General features: G+C 37.4%; 1 protein-coding gene across 1 annotated transcript in view; it reads right to left on the bottom strand.

Moving 5' to 3' along the window:
* The window catches only part of si:ch211-202p1.5 (uncharacterized protein LOC103909337 homolog), a 40,638-nt gene extending 20,784 nt beyond the window's left edge, over positions 1-19,854 (bottom strand). The window contains exon 1 of the mRNA XM_059355876.1: positions 19,647-19,854. Within this exon, the coding sequence (XP_059211859.1) occupies positions 19,647-19,710 (64 nt within the window). The 5' untranslated portion in view covers positions 19,711-19,854. The remainder of the gene's footprint in view (positions 1-19,646) is intronic.
* Between the last annotated feature and the right edge of the window lie 1,692 nt (positions 19,855-21,546).

The raw sequence follows: 21,546 nt of genomic DNA, 5'->3' as shown, positions 1-21,546 counted from the left end.
AGCCCTCGGTGCACACTGGGAATGTTTGGCCGTCTAAAGAGATTTTTAGGATTTTACACAAGGGCACAAAATAACAGCTGTCCTCACCATAGATGGTATACGGTACACTGCAACAATGATAAAAACCAGATAAAACAGTAAATCTGAGGGAAATGATCCTGCTACATGGACAGATAATTTACCTTGACAAGATTTATTAAATTAAGATTATTAAATCATGTCATTTCACGTCTTTTTTTTTGTCACAAAATGACCAAAAAAAGACAAAAAATGTACAAAAGAGACACAAAATGAACAAATAATGATCAAAACAACCCACAGAATCACCAAAAAAGATGTAAAATGACCCACAAAATATCCATTAAAAGACACAACATGACCCTGTCCATCATGGACAATGATCAGCACCCTGTCCATCATGGATAATGATCAGCACCCTGTCCATCATGAACAATGATCAGCACCCTGTCCATCATGGACAATGATCAGCACCCTGTCCATCATGGACAATGATCAGCACCCTGTCCATCATGGACAATGATCAGCACCCTGTCCATCATGGACAATGATCAGCACCCTGTCCATCATGGACAATGATCAGCACCCTGTCCATCATGGACAATGATCAGCACCCTGTCCATCATGGACAATGATCAGCACCCTGTCCATCATGAACAATGATCAGCACCCTGTCCATCATGGATAATGATCAGCACCCTGTCCATCATGTATAATGATCAGCACCCTGTCCATCATGGATAATGATCAGCACCCTGTCCATCATGGACAATGATCAGCACCCTGTCCATCATGGACAATGATCAGCACCCTGTCCATCATGAACAATGATCAGCACCCTGTCCATCATGGACAATGATCAGCACCCTGTCCATCATGGATAATGATCAGCACCCTGTCCATCATGGATAATGATCAGCACCCTGTCCATCATGGATAATGATCAGCACCCTGTCCATCATGGATAATGATCAGCACCCTGTCCATCATGGATAATGATCAGCACCCTGTCCATCACACAGTAGAAAGACAAAGGGACAGATATAAAAAAATCTTTCCTGCCACATGCCATCACACTGTACAATAACAAATAGTCTGGTTCATTACAACAGAGTCTTGCACTTTGTGTTTTTTATGCACACTGTTCATTGCACCTTATTTGTTTCACAGCACCAATATTTTTATACTGTATATTAGTATATATATGTATACCTAGTATGCCTAGGTTGTTCTTTTTATCTATCTATCTATCTATCTATCTATCTATCTATCTATCTATCTATCTATCTATCTATCTATCTATCTATCTATCTATCTATCTATCTATCTATCTATCTATCTATCTATCTATCTAATAATTAAAGATCTTGAAGCCCTTTCACCCAGTTCAGTAAGGGTGAATGGCGAGAAAGCAACTTTGATTTTATGTCTTTATTTGTCTTTTTTTTTGGGTGATTTGGTATCTTTTTGGGGTATTTTTTAGTCTATTTTAGTCAATTTAAGTCTGTTTTGGTAATTTTGTGTATTTATTTGTAAAAAAAAAAAAAAAAACACTTGCGGGCACTTGGAAAAATGTTTACATATAAATGCAGTGTTATTACAATAAAAAAAAAAAAACAATTTATCACAGAAAATTCATTTTTTTTTCTGTTTTCTGTCATTCTAACTGTGTTATTCTGCATGTTTGAGTTGTTCCCACTTGTTTTAATGCATTAGTTGCAGCCTGTATGTCAATATTCAGCCTAAATATATCTTAATATGACTTCTGGTCCGTATCGCCCAGCCCTATCCTGCAGCAGTAATAATAGAGCATGTGAGCGCTGGTTCCTCCTGCACCTGTTGTTGTTGTCAGGTGGATCTGGTTGCAGGTGAGGCCTCGGTGCCAACCTGCAGCTGTGTGATCCTCTTCCAGAGCTTCCAGAGCTCCTGCCAGACACACATCACTGCTGCACCATGAAGAACGATCTGAAGAGAGAACAATGGAGCTTGTGTTGCTGTGACCTGCGGTTCTCCGGGTGAAACAAAGATATAAAAAACCAAACTTGACGCTACGCCACAAATCACTGCTGACGTCTCCGTCTCCTCTCTGACACACTCTTTATGTGATGTGCTCAAACTTCTGCTGCTCGGGAGTTTTACTCTTTTCTTTTAAAGGACGCTTGAGTTTTGTGTCTGTTTTTTCCTCCAGTGCAAGTAGACGAGCTGGAAAAAGGGCTGGGCAATATGGACCAGAAGTCATATCCTGATATATTTAGGCTGAATATTGATATACATTCGTTTTCCTGCCAAAAATAGACACAAAATGACCAAAAAAGTGACAAAATGACCAAATAAAGCCACAAAAGGACAAAGAAGACGCAAAAGGAGAAAAAAAGACGCAAAATGACCAAAAAAGACACAAAAGGTCCAAAAAAAGACACAAATTGACCAAAAAAAACAGAAATGTACCAAAAAAACACGCAAAATGACCAAAAAAAGACACAAATTGACCTAAAAAAGACACAAAATGATCAAAAGAAAATGCCAAAAATAGACGCAAAATTACCAAAAAAGACACAAATTGACTAAACATGCAGGCTGCAACAAATGCATTAAAACATAAAAGTGGGAACAACTCAAACATGCAGAAAAACACAGTTCGAATGACAGAAACCAGGAAAAAAGTGAAATTTTCTGTTAAATTGTTTTTTTTTAAAATTGTAATAAAATTGAATTTATACATAAAAACTTTTGTTGTAAAAAAAACAAACAAAAAAAATAAGTTTGTTCCACATATTAAAGTATTGTCATGTTTCCAGCCTCTCCTGTCCTCTCCTCTCTGCTCTGTGTAAACAGATTTTCATGACGGCTCACCTTGTTAGTGACCTGTCAATCAAAGGTAGCCCCGCCCCAAATCATACGATTCTTTATCTTCTATTTTCTTCTAAATGGGGCCATTATTTACACTATTGACATCAAATTGTCTTGAAGATGATTTTTTACTAGTGATTGAGACCATAATGTTGTCCTGAAAAACATTTCTGAGCTAATAAATCAAGTGAGAAGTTTTCTCATTCTGCATTGAAATGAATGGAACAAAATGCTTCTGCAGCCAAACTTAGCGCCCCCTGCTGGAATTTACGGTAGAATGCAGCTTGAGGCACTTCCTGGTTTGCCTCCCTGCTCAGACCTGGAGGTTGCCGCCTGCTAATTCCACATCACGTTTATAAACATATCGATATATCTTTTATATCGATATATCGCCCAGCCCTATCTAGACCTACTCTGGACTTCTGCTGTCTCTAACGGACCCCCCAGTTTTCAGATGACTGCAGTTTCATGAGGAGTAGCAGTTTGTTGGGTGTTTTGGTTGGAAACACTGAGTGTAAATGTGTTCAACAGAAACCAGGGTAACCTCCAAGTTTGAGGAGAAGGTTTTGGAAGCAGAGGCGCATTACGATGGCGACGATTTCACGGTGGTTGAAGAAAGAAGGCGGTAATCCACCACATCCCTGGAACGAAACGTCAAACTCCTGCTCAGCCTTGAGGTCCTGGTAGAGGCTGATAATTACCAGCTGTGGGCTTGACCCCGACTTCCTGACCTCACGCGGGGTCACCACCGTAGACGGTTTGAACACTGCAAAAACTGAACTCTAAGTCAGATGAAATGTCTCAGATCAAGGGGATATATGATTATTTTTCATCTGATGAGATAGTTCTTCTTAGTCAGCAGTTTTTATTTTAGACTGTTTCACTTGTTTGATATAAAGATTCCACGGCTTTTGTCTTATTTCAAGAATTTTAAGAAAAACTACTGTTCTACATACAGATAAAAATCTTTGTAGCTGTATCAAGAAAATGACCCAGAAAAGCCACAAATTGACCAAAAAAAGCCACAAATTGACCCAAAAAAGCCACAAATTGACCCAAAAAAGACACAAAAGGACCAAAAAATATGCAAAATGACCAAAAAGACAGAAATTTACAAAAAAAGATGCAAAATGACCAAAGAAAGACACAAATTGACCAAAAAATACAGAAATTTACCAAAAATAGACGCAAAATGACCAAAAAAGATGCAAAAAATGACCAAAAAAGACAAAAATACCAAAAAATAGACACAAATTGACCAAAAAAAGACACAAAATGACAAAAAAGACACAAAAGGACCAAAAAATTACGCAAAATGACCAAAGAAAGACACAAATTTGTTTTTAGTTCTTAGTGTGACTTTGCTGGTTTCTATAAATATAATGCCTATGCATATCATTATGTCAAGATGATGGCTCTAGCATTTCCTGATTATTAATTATAGAATATTTTTCAACATATTGAGAAAATAGCTCACGGGTATTTCATTAGAATCAAGAAAAAGTCACCTGTTATTAGTCAGAATACACTAATTCTAAGGTATTTGTGGCTTCGTTGAGATTAGATTTTTAAGCAAAATACACCTAATTTTTATACTTTTTTCCCTTGTTTTTAAATATATGGAGTTTTGGGCTATTTTGTCATTTTGTGTCTTTTTCTCATTTTGTGTCTTTTTTAGTCATTTTGTGTCTTTTTTTTTCATTTTGTGTCTTTTTTGTAATTTTGTGTCATTTTTTTGTTTTCAAAACATGATCATGCTCAATAAAAAATAATTTAAATGTTTCAAATGTGAACAAAGAAAAAGTCACCTGTTATTAGTTAGAATACACTAATTCTAAGGTATTTTTGGGTTCATTGAGATTAGATATTTTTACTAGTTTTGGAAAGTCTTGACAAGACAGATTTTCTTGTTCCATTGGCAGAACATTTTTAATATTTTTAAGCAAAATACACCTTATTTTTGTACTTTTTCCCTTGTTTTTAAGAGGTGACTTTGTGCAGTGAAATGAGACTCAGACTGCCAGGCCTGGTGAACGGGGTGTGTGCTGAAGCAGGAATGTTAGAAATAAAACACAACATAAATGTTCATTTGGAAGACAAAAAGAAAGAAAGAACATCTGGTCTGTACTTGGTGCTTTTTACTGTGGGATCACTGATATTTAGCAGGTATCAAGTCAGAGATTTTATCCTTCAGACTGGATTCACTTCTGAAAGATGAACCCGTCTCCTTACACTGCAAAAACCAACTGACAAAAAATAAGAAATAAAGAACTAGAATGAAGCAAATACATGCCTCGAAACAAGTCAAATTATCTGCCAGTGCAGTAAGTCAATGTTTCTTTGTAAGAATTCTTTAAATAAGTAAAAATATCTAGACACTGGAAAAACCAATAATGTCTTAAAATAAATCCAAATATTCTTATTTTGAGCAACTGTGGCTTTAATAGCCCGACTGTAGTAACATTAAAAGGTAAAATTAAGCAGCAATACTTGAAACGAGCATGTTTTGCAATAGTGTTTAACCCTTTGGAGTTTGGGGCTATTTTGTTAATTTTGGACTCCTTTTCATTCTGTATAAACCACGAAAAACCTTGGTATCATTGTTTTCAGCACAACCTCACCTATATGACCTGATTATTATTCTTTCATTTTGACTTACTGGATCAACATTTAGAACACACACACATAAAAACACACAAAAAACATTTTTTTTTTTTTTTACAAAAAACACAACACATGTAAAAACACAAAATAAAAAACACATAACACAAAAAACACACAAAAAGAACACATAAAAACACACACAAAAACACATGAATTCACGCACAAAAAAGGCTTTAAAGAAGTGAGGACCGGTCGAAATGTCCTCACTCTGTTGGTTAAAAACGTGTCCCGGTCCTCACTATGTAGGATGTACAAGAAGACACACACACACACACACACACCCTCCCAAGCGGCTGCCGGGTCAGCGGCGGAGCTGCCAAACCAAACGGGACTGAAGTGAACTGAGGTGTTTCGTGCTGATGCTGAACAGAAAACGACAAGCTTTAATCAATCTGCTACGGAGATGTCACGCTCTTCATTCACGGTCCTCACATGTCCTCCAAAACACACACACACACACACACACACACACACACACACCAAAAACACACACTCATGCAATATACCAGTGATGAACTGGCAGACGAGGTTAGACAAGCAGGTCACAGGTTTGAATCCCTACACTGTAAAAGGTCACTTTTAACATTTACTGTTAAATTACAGGCAACAACCCAAAGTTATTTTACACATAATTTCTTTAAAAAGTAATTTTCTAGACATTTGCTGTATTATTTAACAGGGTTTTTATTGTTTGTGCAAATACCACTAGAAAGTAAATTATTGGTTTATATTTTTGTATTGATTACAAATATTAACCTTAAAATGGGCGGTGAAATGTGTAATTTAATATAATGAGATTATATATATATATATATATATATATATATATATATAGTTAACTTGAAAAACTTTTTCTGGAGTAAAATCCTAAATTTAATGGAAAAAAAGACCTTGCAAAACAAAAAAAACAGTCTATGAATAATATATATATATATATATATAAATATAAAAAAATCTTCATCTTTACAAATACATATAATATACCGTTATATCTTTATTATATATATATATATATATATATATATAAATATATATATATATATATATATATGTATATAACGTTATATTATATGTATTTGTAAAGATTTTTTTTTTTTTTTTACGGTGTGAAAAGCCCATCCGGGGCACTCTGAGTCCAGAGAATCAGTTTGAGAACCAGGCTTGTAACCAGAGGGTTGCTGGTTCAAATCCCAGCAGTAAGTGGTCCAGGACTGATCCCAGCAGTCATGTGCTGCAGGTAAACGCTGCTCGTTTTACATGCAAAATCAGAGAAAAGGCTCCCAAACAGAAAGCAGTTTATATGAACTCTCTGCAGGATCACTTCCTCTCCACATTTACAGGTTGTGCAGATCAAGGCATCGCCACGGTGAGTCCCAGTCGGGGTCTGGCCCTGCTCCTGAAACTCCTCCTGAGGTCACATCACTCTGCTGCAGAACAGCAATAATACCTCCTGACCACCAACACCACCACAGGGCCACATACAGGAGCCTCACTTCACCACATAGGGTGAAACTGACATTTTAAATATGTTTACAGAGCAGTAACTTCACATATTTCATGCTCTAATGCATGTACGCTGCTAAAAAGGTGTTTAGTCTAAAACCAGATCAAACTAGCCTGGCTAACACCAGACTATTCTCAAATGAGGGCTAGTCTGGCAACGAGCAATGCATTTCTCCGTAGAGGAGGTGTGGTTTACGATCCTCCGGAGCCGTTTATTGGGCGCTTAGAATGTCTATCAAAGCGTCTGTAGGTAGCTCTTAGCCAATCAGATCAGTTATACCAGATGACGTAGTAGAGCAACAGAGATGGATGTTTGTTGTGTGTGTGTCTGTGAGAGAGTGTTGCTGCTGCTTTGCTTCTCCAGTTCTCGCTTTCTGCAAGATTATTTATTTTCACGCTTTATTCCCCCTCATGTCATTCAGCCACACATCCACTGATTTTATGGGCAATAAACAAGCTGCTGCAGGTCTCTGGGGGCTCCGCTGTCCACGGTAGCGGGGCTATTAGCCGCTAGCGGCTATTAGCTGTTAGCCGCTAGCGACGCTAATAGCCGCTAGCGACGCTAATAGCCGCTAGCGACGCTAATAGCCGCTAGCGACGCTAATAGCCCCGCTACCATAACGCCGGTGATCTCAGCGGAGCCGCCCAGAGACCTTTCGCCTTTCAACTTTGGCTCTAAACTATTTAAAACACCATCTACAGCTAAAGAGAGTTTCGCGTCTGCAGCAGCCATGTTGGATCCGGAAAACTACAAGCTTCCAAGTGCCGAGTAGTACGCGTCATCGTCTCACCGTCCCTCCCCGCTCTGTGATTGGATCCCTAAAACAGGGCTAAGAATGCTTCCTGGTTTCCAGACCCCGCCGCAGTTCGAAATTAAATTCGAGCATGCAAGGCAGTCTGGGTATACCCAGGCTAAGATCAAACAGTAAATCTGAGGGAAATGATCTTGCTGCATGGACAGATAATTTACCTTGACAAGATTTATTAAATTCAGATTATTAAATCTAGAAATAAGCATGTTGAACACTTAAAATAAGAAATTAACTCTTAAAACAAGATAAATTATCTAACACTTCTAAATCTAAAGTTTGTTTTCTATCTTGGTAAGAACCAAATAATCATCAGGTCACTCTGCTCGGACCAGTTCATCACTGCTGGCAGCTTTAATTCATCTCTTTTGTAAATTTTTTGTCTTTTTTGGTCATTTGGTCACCAAAAGAAGAGACAAAATGACCAAAAAAAGACATAAAATGACCAAATAAAAGACACCAAAAGACCAAAAACACATAAAAAAGCAAACAAAAAAGACACAAAAGAAATAAAATCACAAAACAGACACAAAAAGACAAAAATACACTATTAAAATAACTCTAGAAATAAGCAGTGGAACCCTTAAAATAAGAAATTAACTCTTAAAACAAGATAAATTATCTAACACTTCTAAATCTAAGTTTGTTTTATCTTAAGAACCAAATCATTTGCAGTGTTTAACAGTATAAATAGGAATACAAAAGGTTTGAAACAAATAAAAAATAACCTCTTACTGTGATTTCTTTTTTTTTTTCAGTGTAAGAACAGCAGACCAACATTAAAAAGTAATTTTGTGCATTTTTACACTGAACTTTTAAGATTTCATGCTCAAATGCATGTAGTTGTATCAAGGTTATAATAGTTTTGGATTTTTCATTAGTTTTAGTTTTAATTTAGTTTTTTTGTGTTTTTTTGTTTTCAAATTCAGTTAGTTTTAATTTGTTTTTAGAGTGAGTTTGCTAGTTTTAATTAGTTTTTATTTTTTGGGGGAAAATGCTTAGTTTTACTTTAGTTTTTATGAGTTTTAGTTTTAGTTTAGTTTTTATTAGTTTTAGTTTTTCTTAGTTTTAGTTTTACTTTAGTTTTTATGAGTTTTAGTTTTAGTTTAGTTTTTATTAGTTTTAGTTTTACTTTAGTTTTATTAGTTTTAGTTTTTATTAGTTTTAGTTTTATTAGTTTTAATTTTACTTTAGTTTTATTAGTTTAAGTTTTTATTAGTTTTAGTTTTTATTAGTTTTAGTTTTACTTTAGTTTTATTAGTTTAAGTTTTTATTAGTTTTAGTTTTTATTAGTTTTAGTTTTACTTTAGTTTTATTAGTTTTAGTTTTTCTTAGTTTTAGTTTTACTTTAGTTTTATTAGTTTTAGTTTTTCTTAGTTTTAGTTTTACTTTAGTTTAATTAGTTTTAGTTTTTCTTAGTTTTAGTTTTACTTTAGTTTTATTAGTTTTAGTTTTTCTTAGTTTTAGTTTTACTTTAGTTTAATTAGTTTTAGTTTTTCTTAGTTTTAGTTTTACTTTAGTTTTATTAGTTTTAGTTTTTCTTAGTTTTAGTTTTACTTTAGTTTTATTAGTTTTAGTTTTTCTTAGTTTTAGTTTTACTTTAGTTTTATTAGTTTTAGTTTTTATTAGTTTTAGCTTTACTCTAGTTTTATTTGTTTTAGTTTTTATTAGTTTTAGTTTTACTTTAGTTTTTATTAGTTATAGATTTTTAAAAAACTAGTTTGTATTTTTATTTCAGTTAACGAAAATGTTTTTTCAATTCTAGTTTTCGTTAACTATAATAACCTTGAGTTGTACTGAGGGCCACTTCAGGTCAGGGTGCGGGCCGTATGCGGCCCCCGGGCCTCCAGTTGCTCACCCCTGGTCCTGACCATGGTTTACCACCAACAGTTACTGGTTCCAGTCTGAGTGGGTGAGTGGTTTGGTGGCAGCAGCGTTGGTGGTTGAGGGAGCTGCAGCAGCAGTAATACACACAGCCTGATGTTTGTGTTTGTGGACGCCAGAAACAGTGAAAGCTCCTATAATAACATCGTTATGGTTCTACTAAACCACATGATGTCTTTACTTCATATCCACTGAGCCAACAACAACAACACACCACATGTCGGGGAAACAAACTGGAATCAAACCATTTCCCAACATTCTTCCTCAAAAATCAAGATTTAACACCAATATTGTTCATACAAGGCCCCCACCTTGATATGACACTTTAATGTGAGTTTTATATGAATGGTACTAAAGGTCCCTTTAATTACTTTTTTGGGTAATTTTGTGTCTTTTTTTGGTCATTTTGTGTCTTTCTTGGGTAATTCTGTGTCTTTTTTTGGTCATTTTGTTTGTTTTTTAAGTAATTTACTCTTTTTTTCAGTCATTTTGTGTCATTTTTAGTAATTTTGTGTCTTTTGTCATTTTGTGTTTTTTTTGGTCATTTTGTGTCTTTTAAAAAAAAACGTGTCTTTTTTGGTAATTCGGTGTATTTTGTGGTATTTTGTGTCTTTTTGTCATTTAGTGTCTTTTTTAAAGTAATTTAGTTTTTTTTCTGTCATTTGGTGTCTCTTTTTTCTAGTAAGTTTGTGTCTTTTTGGTCATTTTTTGTCTTTTTTGGTCATTTTGTGTCTTTTTTTGGTCATTTTGTGTCTTTTTTTGATCATTTTGATACTGAAACAGCGGTCCCCAGGTAATTTGAGTTTGAGACCCCTGCACAAGAGTCTCCGATTTCCAGTTATACCCAATTTTTGCAATTGCACAACTGTTTAAGGGCTCAATAGTGTGCAGAAATATTCAAATGCAGGAACCGAAAATGACATATTTGTGCTGAATAAAAACAACTATTTGGTTTTTAGCCAAACGTGCATGGAATTAGAATAAATGTCAGTAAAGAGGAGGCTCATGGGAACCCATAGAACCCATTTTCATTTAGATATTCTAAGGTCTAAGGACAAGGGACACCTTGGAAATGGCCATGTCAGTTTTAAAAGTTATAGCTTCAAACTGCCACCTCTATAAAATTTCAAAGAGCCAAGAGCTTAACTCTATAGAGTCTTGGGCGATTTTGTCCATTTTTGAATCCTTTTCATGTCTTTGTAAGTCAGTTTGTGTCTTTATTGGTCATTTGTGTCTTTTTTGGTAATTTTGCGTCTTTTTTTGGTTATTTTGTGTCTTTTTTGGACATTTTGTGTCTTTTTTTAGTCATTTTGTGGGGTTTTTTTGGTCATTTTGTGTCTTTTTTAGTCCTTTAGTCCAACATAAAATGTGATTTTGAATCTTTTTTTTAACTTTCAAAACACTATCATGCTCAATAAAGAGCTTTTTGAGACTCCAAAAGGGTTAAACACAGTTCTGGAGTCCTGACCAATATCCTCTTGTATGCACTGCAAAAAACATGAAGCCCACCAAGTATTTTCTTCTTCTATCTAGCAATAGTATCTTAATTATATTGCTTTGAGTATAATTTACCCACTGACCATAGCTTTATGTGCTTATTTAATTATCTTATTGTGTAAAGACTTGTTTTAAGGATTGACATTGTGAGCTTTTCCAAGCTGTTCAACTGTTGAATATGGTGAGTTTTAACCTAAAATATTGATTTGAGTTGAGAGTTTTAGTTGCTTCAAAAGCATTTCCTGACCACCAAAACAAGTATTCAAGTATTACTTTTTAATTTTTAATGTTACAACAGTCGGGCTTTTCAAGCCACAATTGCTCAAAATAAGTAGATTTGGATTTACTTCAAGCTATCATTAGTTTTTTCCAGTTTCTAGATATTTTTACTTATTTAAATAATTCGCTTACTGCACTGGCAGATGATTTGACTTGTTTCCAGCATGTGTTTGCTTAATTCTCGTTATGTATTTCTTATTTTTGTCAGTTGGTTTTTGCAGTGTGGCAGCGAACATGACTTCAGAATTCATGCTGAACTCTGGTAGTTTATTGTTTCCTTGCTAACGGCGATGAATTATACTTTATGTAACTTTTTCCAAGTAATAAAGTCTCCTAGCGGCCCTCAGAGCAGCTCCCCTCCCCCATCATGTGTTTAGTCCTCTGTGTTGGTTTGCATCTACTGCAGGACAAAAACACTGTGGGAAGCAGAGAAACCTCTGTGCAGCCTCCTCCACTGTTTGCCAAGCCAGAGTTTAATTTCTTGCCCTGTTATGAGAGTCTGCCCGGCTCCACTGGGTCGGACATTATTTGACAATATACAGGCGGATCAGCTGCCTAATCCGTCAGCTGCCTGCTTGGATTGGCAGGATTCCCTCTGCAGGTAGGAGCCCCCCGAAAGCAGATCAGTAACATTTGCTTCCTTCACCTTTATGGGCATGCACAGCAGCCTATGGAGAGGTGTGGTGGAGGTATGGTGGAGGTATGCGGGCGGATCGTGTGCAGTTAAAGAACACAGTGTGGAATTTAAACACGCCAGCAATCGTCTCACGTCCCTCGTGTTGTTCTAGCCTTGGTGGACTCAAGTTTCCTGGGAGGTAATAAAAGGTGCGGAGGCCAACATGACAGCCAATGTAAACGCTCAGCCTAACAAGGAGCTGTTTAAGCCCACATGTCTGCAGTTGGAATCCCCAGACAGGCTGGAAAAACCCGACTGGAGCTCTCCTCTCCATCAACAGACTGTGATGAGCCACGGAGGGCACAGCGCCAACTGGGGACCTGCTGCACTGTGGGAACCTGTCCGGACCTCCAGAGTGAGCAATGATCAATGGAGCAATGAAAAACTTTCATTTAAATGATACCGGTCGCTGTGAAGCGTAGGGTAAATCCCTGACGTCGGTCAAAACCAATCTGTATTCTTTAGTTGTAAAAGGGAAATGCTTCAACAACTAAAAATGCGCATCATCGCTGACAAAAGTCTGCAACCCAGGGCCGGTTCTAGCCCATTGGCTGCCCTAGGCGATATTGAGATTTTGTGCCCCCCCCCCCTCGAACCACATCCATTCCATGTATTCATTCTGATATAGGTACACTATGTTATATGTATTATGCTGTACACTAATATTTGATACATGAACTACAAGCAAGGTAATGGTCTCAGAACATTTTTATTTTTAGAAACTTTGGAACTTTACCAATAACAACTGAATTGAAAATACGAATAAATAAATAAGAAAACACAGATCTTCATCAAATTAAGAAAGGCAAAGACTAAAAATAAATAAAATGTAGACATACAAATGCAATAAAAATAAAAAAATGTTTCGTTAATCAATGTTGTTAAAACAAAGATGTATGCTTAAGGGCGCTCCCTTGTGCCCCCTGCCAATTTGGCGCCCTAGGCAGCCGCCTTGGTGGCCTGTAGGAATAACCGGCCCTGCTGCAACCCATCAGCTTATCCTCTAAATTTACCAACTTCAAGTCTAGTTGTTATTTTCCCAGCGAGACTAGTTTTCAATTCCAAACATCTCCTGAGATATCTTTACAGTCTCCAGCCTCATTTGCACATAAGTCCTCTCTGCATCCTGACAACATCATATTAACAAATGCTCATTATGACCTGTTAGTAAGGTTACTATATTAGTTTAGACTTAGTAGGGTGTTTTGTCTTCATTTTAAGGCTCAAAATAAGGTTTCTGGCTCCAATACAACATTTATTTCTCATTTTTGGCTCCAGACGATCATAAACCACGCCTCCTCTACGGAAAAATGAATAGGTGACTGAGGTGACGAGGCTAGTGACTGACTGGGTGGACGAGTTAAACCAGCAGACTGGCGTTACAGTACGTCTGGAAGCCTAACCCTGTTCTTTTTTCCTAACCTTAAGGAAGTGGTTTTGGTGGTTAAACCTAAAGGTTTTACAGCTTTAACAATGTGTTTAAAACAGTGTTTGCCGTTATGAGCCCATTCAAACAGGCCGTTTCTAGACCCCGAGGAATCTATAAAACTTTAAAGCAGGGGTCTCATTCTCAAATTACCTGGGGGCCGCTGGAGGCAGTATTAAAATGACCAAAAAAAAAGACACAAAATGACAGAAAAAAAATAAATTACTTAAAAAAATACACAAAATGACAAATTTAAAAAAAGACAAAATAATTTAAAAAAGACTCAAAATGACCACAAAAAAGACTCAAAAATACTAAAAAAAAGACACAAAATTACAAAAAAAACACACAAAATGACCCCAAAAAAGACACAAAATTACCAAAAAAACACACAAAATTACTAAAAAAAGAGACAAAATGACATTTCATAACATTTCCACTTCTTGCGGTAACAGCAACACGGCAGATAATAATAATAATAATAATAATAATAATAATAATAATAATAATAATAATAAACGGTCCGGTAGCAGCTGCCTTTCTTTTTGTTAACGTCGTCATAGAAACAAGGTAAACAAAGCTCCAGCTGGAGCAATAAAGGGACCTTCCACACACAACATTCATATAAAACTCACATTAAACTTTCATATCAAGGTGGGGGCCACAAAATATCGTCACAAGGGCCACAATTGGCCCGCGGGCCGCGAGTTTGAGACCCCTGGTGTAAAGGTTCCTTGCTCGGCCTCTGCAGCATGCTGCTGCTTCAGACTTGGCACTGCACTAGTGTGGCTCCTCAGCAATACAGCCACAAAGAGGGAATACGATTGGATGAGCAGTTCCTGAGATAGACAAAGGACAGCGACACACACAGAGATTCCTTCATGTATAGTTAGGTGATGCTGCTGCAGCGCCACCTGTTGACCAAATGGCACCACATTGGTCACATTCACTCAGACACCATATCTAAACACGTCCACAAAAGGTGTTTGCAGCAGCACAAAGCTTCCAGGAGTGGCAACATTTTTTTTAAATAGCCCATTGGGAAATAGAAGAGCAAAATGTACACTGTACTGACCTGCTGGTCCTAAACCTAAACCTAAACCTACAATACACCACAACATCAACATCATCATGACTCCCTGTGTCTGGCCCCCACCAAGGTGGTGAGAAACTTAGGGGTGATGATTGATGACCAACTCACCTTTTCCAGTCATGTCGCCTCAGTTACCCGGTCATGCCGCTTTGCACTTTACAACATCAGAAAAATCAGACCAGATCCAGAACGCGGCGGTGCTCCTGGTCTACAACGAGCCAACAGGTCACATGTCCCACCTCTGCTCATTGAGCTCCACTGGCTACCTGTTGCAGCATCAAATTCAAATCTCTAATGCTGCCTACAAAGTTGTCTCCGGTACTGCTCCTACCTACCTGAACCTGATTCAGACATATGCTACCTCACGACCGCTGCGCTCTTCCAATGAACGGTTCTGGCTCTGCCCCCCGTTGGTCCAAGGCAATCCAGACTCTTGTGTGTTTCTTGTTCCCCACTGGTGGAACCACTACCAGTTCCTACCAGAGCAGGGGCGTCCCTCTCTACCTTTAAAAACCTCCTGAAGACCTTCAGAGAGCATCTTCTCTCCTAGACCACACCACAACTCTACTCCTTAAAGAATCCTCACTAGACCTTATTGATGCACTAATAGCTCTTATTGCACTACACCTTGATTGTTCCCCTTTTCACCTGTAAGTCGCTTTGGATAAAAGCGTCTGCTAAATGACTAAATGTAAATGTAAATGCAAAAGTAAAGCAACGCATCTTTTGCATTCCCTGTTCGTCGGCTACCAGAGAGAGGAACGTCTGCACCTCTTTAGCTAACCACAACAGGTTTTTTAGGTTTGCACTCTAGAGGGCACCCAATCATTTTTTGCATGTGTAAAGGGCAGACAATCAGGAACTTCCTCTCATTTTCAGCATCTAGAGGCACTTTAGCAACACTTTTTCAACCATGGATGCACCAGAGCGGCGCTAGAAGGGAACTCATTGAGGCTCGTGATCGAATTTTCTTGCTCTAGAGGGCACATCATCATAATTTATTCAATGAAGTGGCACCCTAGAGGGCACCCAATCAATTTTTGCACATGTAAAGTGCAGCCAATAAGGCACTACCTCTCGTTTTTACCACTCTTGAGGGCACTTTTTCAACCATGGCGGCATGGAGGCGGTTCCCTGACAGAGAGATGGATTAAAAATGTTACACAAATCAAGAGAAATAATCCTGTCGTACAAGTAAAAGTCAGCATATGTTCACTTACAGTTGATAACTCCATGTGGCATCAATATTTGACATGGGGCGTTTATATTTTTGTTCGGTATATATTGTCATGAGCCAACTAGTATGTAATTTTCCTGTTTTCTCACCAATAAAGACTGGCTGAACCGCCCCAAAGGCCTTTCCATTTGATTCCTGGTGTCATAATTATATGAAAAACATGGAAATTTGACTTATTTCGTCACTCACATGGGCGTCAATTCAAGGTTGCCGCCAATCAAACCACATGGGCCCATTAGATTCCTAACAACAACAAGTGCATGGGGATCTATTCCTCCTGCTAGACTGACAAGCAGAAACTGTATGGAAGATCAAAAATCTGACAAGTTTTTCCAGCTTGGCGCAGAGAAGTTCTGGACCAAATATGAGGACAATTTTGTTAAAATGAATATCAAAGTATCGATCGTTTCTGAGACGGTTAAAAAAAGTCTGTCTTGTTATCATCTCCATCTGGCACCAAAATAAGTAAAAGCACTCTCAGGTTTCTGGAGTGGTGAAAGATAAATGGAGAGAGAGAGAGAGGCGAGGATGGACAGATGTATGGACGGTGAACAAGTCGAAGAGAGGAAAGTAACGCCTGAGAACAGAAATATGAAATATGTCTGCAGGTTGGAGGGGAAATCTGTCCAGCGTCCTCTAAGATCACTGTCCCCCGTCAGCGTCACGACTGAGCCTCAACACTTTATACACAAATCTTTAGATCTTTTATGAACAAACTTCTTCTTTCTGCCTTTTAGGCTCTCTAGTGCACTCTGCTCGGGCCAGTTCATCGCTGCTTACAGCTTTAATTTATCTCTTTTGTACATTTTTTGGTCATTTCGTGACCAAAAGTAGATGTAAAAAGACACGAAATGACCAAAAAAAACACAAAAAAAGACACAAAAGATGTAAAATCACCACAAAAGACAAAAAAACACCACCAAAAACCGACACAATTTTTTTTTTTATCTTGGTAAGAAACAAATAATCATCAGGTCACTCTGCTCGGGCCAGTTCATCGCTGCTGGCAGCTTTAATTTATCTCTTTTGTACATTTTTTTGTCTTTTTGGTCATTTTGTGACCAAAAGGAGATGTAAAAAGACACAAAATGACCACAAAAAGACACAAAATGACCACAAAAAGACCAAATAAGACACAACAAAAGACACAAAATGACCAAAAAAGACACAAAATGACAAAAAAAAAAGACAAAATTACCAAAAAAAGACAGTAAATGACCAACACAGACACATAATGACAAAAAACAGACACAAAAAAGTTTTTTTTATCTTGGTAAGAACCAAATAATCATAAGGTCACTCTGCTCGGGCCAGTTTTGCAGCTTTAATTTATCTGGTTTTAAGAGTTAATTTATTATTTTAAGTGTTCAACATGCTTATTTCTAGATTTAATAATCTTAATTTAATAAATCTTGTCAAGCTAAATTATCTGTCCATGCAGCAAGATCATTTCCCTCAGATTTACTGTTTGATCTGGTTTTTAGACACACCTTTTTTACAGTGTAGTCCTAAACCAAAGGTGGAGACAGGCGCTGGATGGGAAGTCAACTCTTACTGAGAACATGAATAATAAACCACATTTCATCACCATTTTTTTGCAGGTAAAATTCATGACTTTTAGCTGCAAAGCCTGAGGAGCTGGAGGAGAAGAGATCACTGAAACATGAACGTCTGTGTCAAATCCATCCTGCAGTTGTGGAATAATTCCACTGGCCGAGTGATGAATGTGACCTGCTGAAAGAAAGTCAAGGGATCATTACAGGATTAGTCCCTGGGGGGTCCTGGAGATCTGTGGGAGTCAATGGGCCCCGGGCCACTGTAGCAGGTCATGCTCCTCTGGAAGGTTAAACCATTGTTAACAGGTCCATGCCCTGAGGAACTCCCCAAGAGACGAGAACAAGGGAGGATTCTTTGAAAATATCAGCTCAGGTAATGCAGATATCACTGCAATAAGCCACCTCGCAAAAACAAGAAAAAATTAGGGAAATGATCTTGCTGCATGGACAGATAATTTACCTTGACAAGATTTATTAAATTAAGATTATTAAATCTAGAAATAAGCATGTTGAATGCTTAAAATAAGAAATTAACTCCTAAAACAAGATAAATTATCCAACACTTCTATGACTAAAAAAGACACAAAATGACTAAAAAAAGACACAAAATTATTAAAAATAAAAGATAAATTATCCGACACTTCTAAATCTAAAGGTTTTTTTAAATCTTGGTAAGAAACAAATAATTGTCAGTGCACTCTGCTCGGGTCAGTTTAATTCATCTCTTTTGGACATTTTTTGTCTTTTTTTGGTAACCAAAAGACCAAAAGACCAAAAGAAGATGTGAAAAGACACAAAATGACACAAAAAAGACGTAAAATCACCGAAAAAAGACACAAAAAGACAAAAAAACACCAAAAGAAGACACAAAAAGTTTTTTTTATCCTGTTAAGAAACAAATACGTTGCAGGTCACTCTGCTCGGGCCAGTTCATCGCTGCTGGCAGCTTTAATTTATCTCTTTTGTACATTTTTTGTCTTTTTTGGTCATTTTGTGGCCAAATAAAATACAATTTTTACAAAGAAATATGTAAAAAGACACAACATTACCAAAAAAGACACAATAAAAGACACGAAAACACCAAAAATAGACACAAAAGACGTAAAATCACCCAAAAAAGACTGGCAGCTTTAATTGATCTGGTTTTAAGAGTTAATTTATTATTTTAAGCGTTCAACATGCTTATTTCTAGATTTAATAATCTTAATTCAATAAATCTTGTCAAGGTAAATTATCCGTCCATGCAAAATATTTTTGACTAAACACCTTTTTTGCAGTGTGGATTGGACAAATTGGAAATGTTGACTTGATGATTAAAAACCTGACCATAATTTCAGTCTTTTGTACATTTTTTGTCTTTTTTGGTAACCAAAAGAACTAAAAGAAGATGTAAAAAGACACAAAAAGACACAAAAGATGTAAAATCACCCAAAAAAGACACAAAAAGGCAAAAAAAAAAAACCACCCAAAAAAAGACACAAAAAGTTTTTTTTTATCTATTTGTAAGAAACAAACAATTGTCAGGTCACTCTGCTTGGGCCAGTTCATCACTGTTGCAGCTTTAATTTATCTGTTTTGTACATTTTTGACCAAAAAAAAGATGTAAAAAGACACAAAATGACCAAAAAAGACACAATAAAAGACACCAAAAGACTTAAATGACCCAAAAAAGACACAAAAAGACAAAAAAACACCCAAAACAGACACAAAAAAGACGCAAAAAAAGACACAAAAATGACCCCAAAAAAAGAAACAAAAGACGTAAAATCACCAAAAGAAGACACAATCAGTTCTTTTTTTATCTTGGTAAGAACCAAATAATCATCAGGTCACTCTGCTCGGGCCAGTTCATCACTGCTGGCAGCTTTAATTTATCTGGTTTTAAGAGTTAATTTATTATTTTAAGTGTTCAACGTGCTTATTTCTAGATTTAATAATCTTAATTTAATAAATCTTGTCAAGGTAAATTATCTGTCCATGCAGCAAGATCATTTCCCTCAGATTTACTGTTTTCTGGTTTTTAGACACAAAAAGACCAAAAAAAGACACAAACAAGATAAATGATCCAACACTTCTAAAGCTAAGGTTTTTTTTTTCTTTTATCTTGGTAAGAACCCAACAATTATCAGTGTACTGAAGTTGATGAGTCTTTACCTTGATGGTGGTGAATGAAGACCAGCGTGGTGGTGAGGAGCCAGAAGTAAACGTGTAAGTCCATGCTGCTTCGCTTCCTCCTCGTCCAGGTGACAAATCTCAATAAAAAGTCCTCAGGGCAGCTCCCACAAATAAAATATGTCCGTTCACACGAGGCACAGAGAACCAAACACCTGGTGAAAGGTTCCTGTCGACCAGCGGGAAGAGAAGAGGAAGAAGAAGAAGAAGAGCCAAAAAGTGTAAAAACACTTGATCCAGAAATGAGCAACTGTTGCCACCCAGGTGCAGAGCTGAAGTCCTGAGGGGCTCCAACTGCTGTCTGAACACAGGAGGAGGAGGAGGACCTGGAGGAGGAGGAGGAGGACCTGGAGGAGGACCTGGAGGAGGAGGAGGACCTGGAGGAGGAGGAGGACCTGGAGGAGGAGGGGAAGGAGGCTGCCTCTGCACTGAGACACCTCCAACAGCCTGCACTGCAAAAACTGAACTCTAAATCAGATTAAATATGTCAGATCAAGAGGATATCTGCTTATTAATGTCTGATCAGATAGTTCTTCTTAGTCAGCAGTTTTTATTTTAGACTGTTTCACTTGTTTGAAGTGTTTTGGTCCTTAATGATCTAAATCAGATATTACAGCTTGTTACTGAGATTTTATCACCTATACTGAGTAAATACATGCTGGAAACTAGAATATCAACAGTTACAACGCTGTTTCAGCAACACCTACAAGTATAAAGTCATTTTGTATCATTTTGTGTCTTTTTTAGTTATTTTATGTCTTTTTTTAGTCATTTTGTGTCTTTTTTTAGTCATTCCATGTCTTTTTTAGTCATTTTGTGTCATTTTAGTCATTTTGTGTCTTTTTTTTAGACATTTGTGTCTTTTTTTTAGACATATATATAAAACTGCTATTTCAAAGTAATAACTTCTTATTTCAAGCATAACTAAGAAATCATAACTTTGACATAATTTCACCTCTTCACATACTTAAAACAAGCAGCCAGATGGAAATATTTGTAGCTGTATGAAGAAAAGTTGACTAGTTTTTATTGTGATGGTGAGGTGTCTTTTTGCAGTGTGAGTGTTATTAATCTCAGCCTCCTCCTCCTCCTCCTCCTCCTCCTCCTCCTCCTCCTCCTCCTCCTCCTCCTCCTCCGCAGAGCGACTCACGCCGTCATGCCTGTTGACTCTCCCACTATGATCCCTAATTGTTTTCTTTCTGACTCTTTGCTTTGTGTTTTCCTTGTGGTGTGAAGTGTCTCCGTGTCCCCCGGGGCGCTGCAGAGTCCACCACACGTGTGCCGGGCCGTCTGTTTTGTGTTTGCACGTCTTTATCCGGGTGTGTCTGAGGGAACACATGCATGGACGTCTGCTGGCTCTGATCTGTTTCTGATGCCTGAGCTGCATTTCACACTGTCCACATAATCCCTGATCAGAAAGCACTTAACTAGAGAAGAAACACTCAGTACGTTTACATGATTTTTAAACTAGATAAGCAAATCGGCTATGTGGTCAAAAGTGCCTTTTTCCAGCTGCGACTTCTGGCCAAGGTAAAACCTGGAGAAGGTTATTCATGCTTTTATCTCTACAAAGCTGGATTTTTGCAACTCGTTATATGTAGGTCTAGACCAGCGCTCATTGCGACGCCTGCAACTGGTACAGAATGCTGCAGCGCGTCTTTTAACAGGCACACAGAAACGGGAACACATAACCCCAGTTCTGGCCTCTCTACACTGGCTTCCTGTCCGTTTCAGAATAGATTTTAAGATCCTGATGTTTGTTTTTAAAATTTTAAACGGATTGGCTCCAGCTTATTTGACCGAACTGATACAGGTTCACAGACCGACCAGAGCTCTGAGGTCTAATGAGTCCTACCTGGATGAGTCTAAATGCTAAAAACTA

Source organism: Centropristis striata, chromosome 18, assembly GCF_030273125.1.
Source record: "Centropristis striata isolate RG_2023a ecotype Rhode Island chromosome 18, C.striata_1.0, whole genome shotgun sequence".
In the NCBI taxonomy this organism is placed as follows: domain Eukaryota; kingdom Metazoa; phylum Chordata; class Actinopteri; order Perciformes; family Serranidae; genus Centropristis; species Centropristis striata.
Note: the sequence above shows the minus strand (reverse complement) of the source record. Positions and strands in the feature narration are given on the sequence as shown.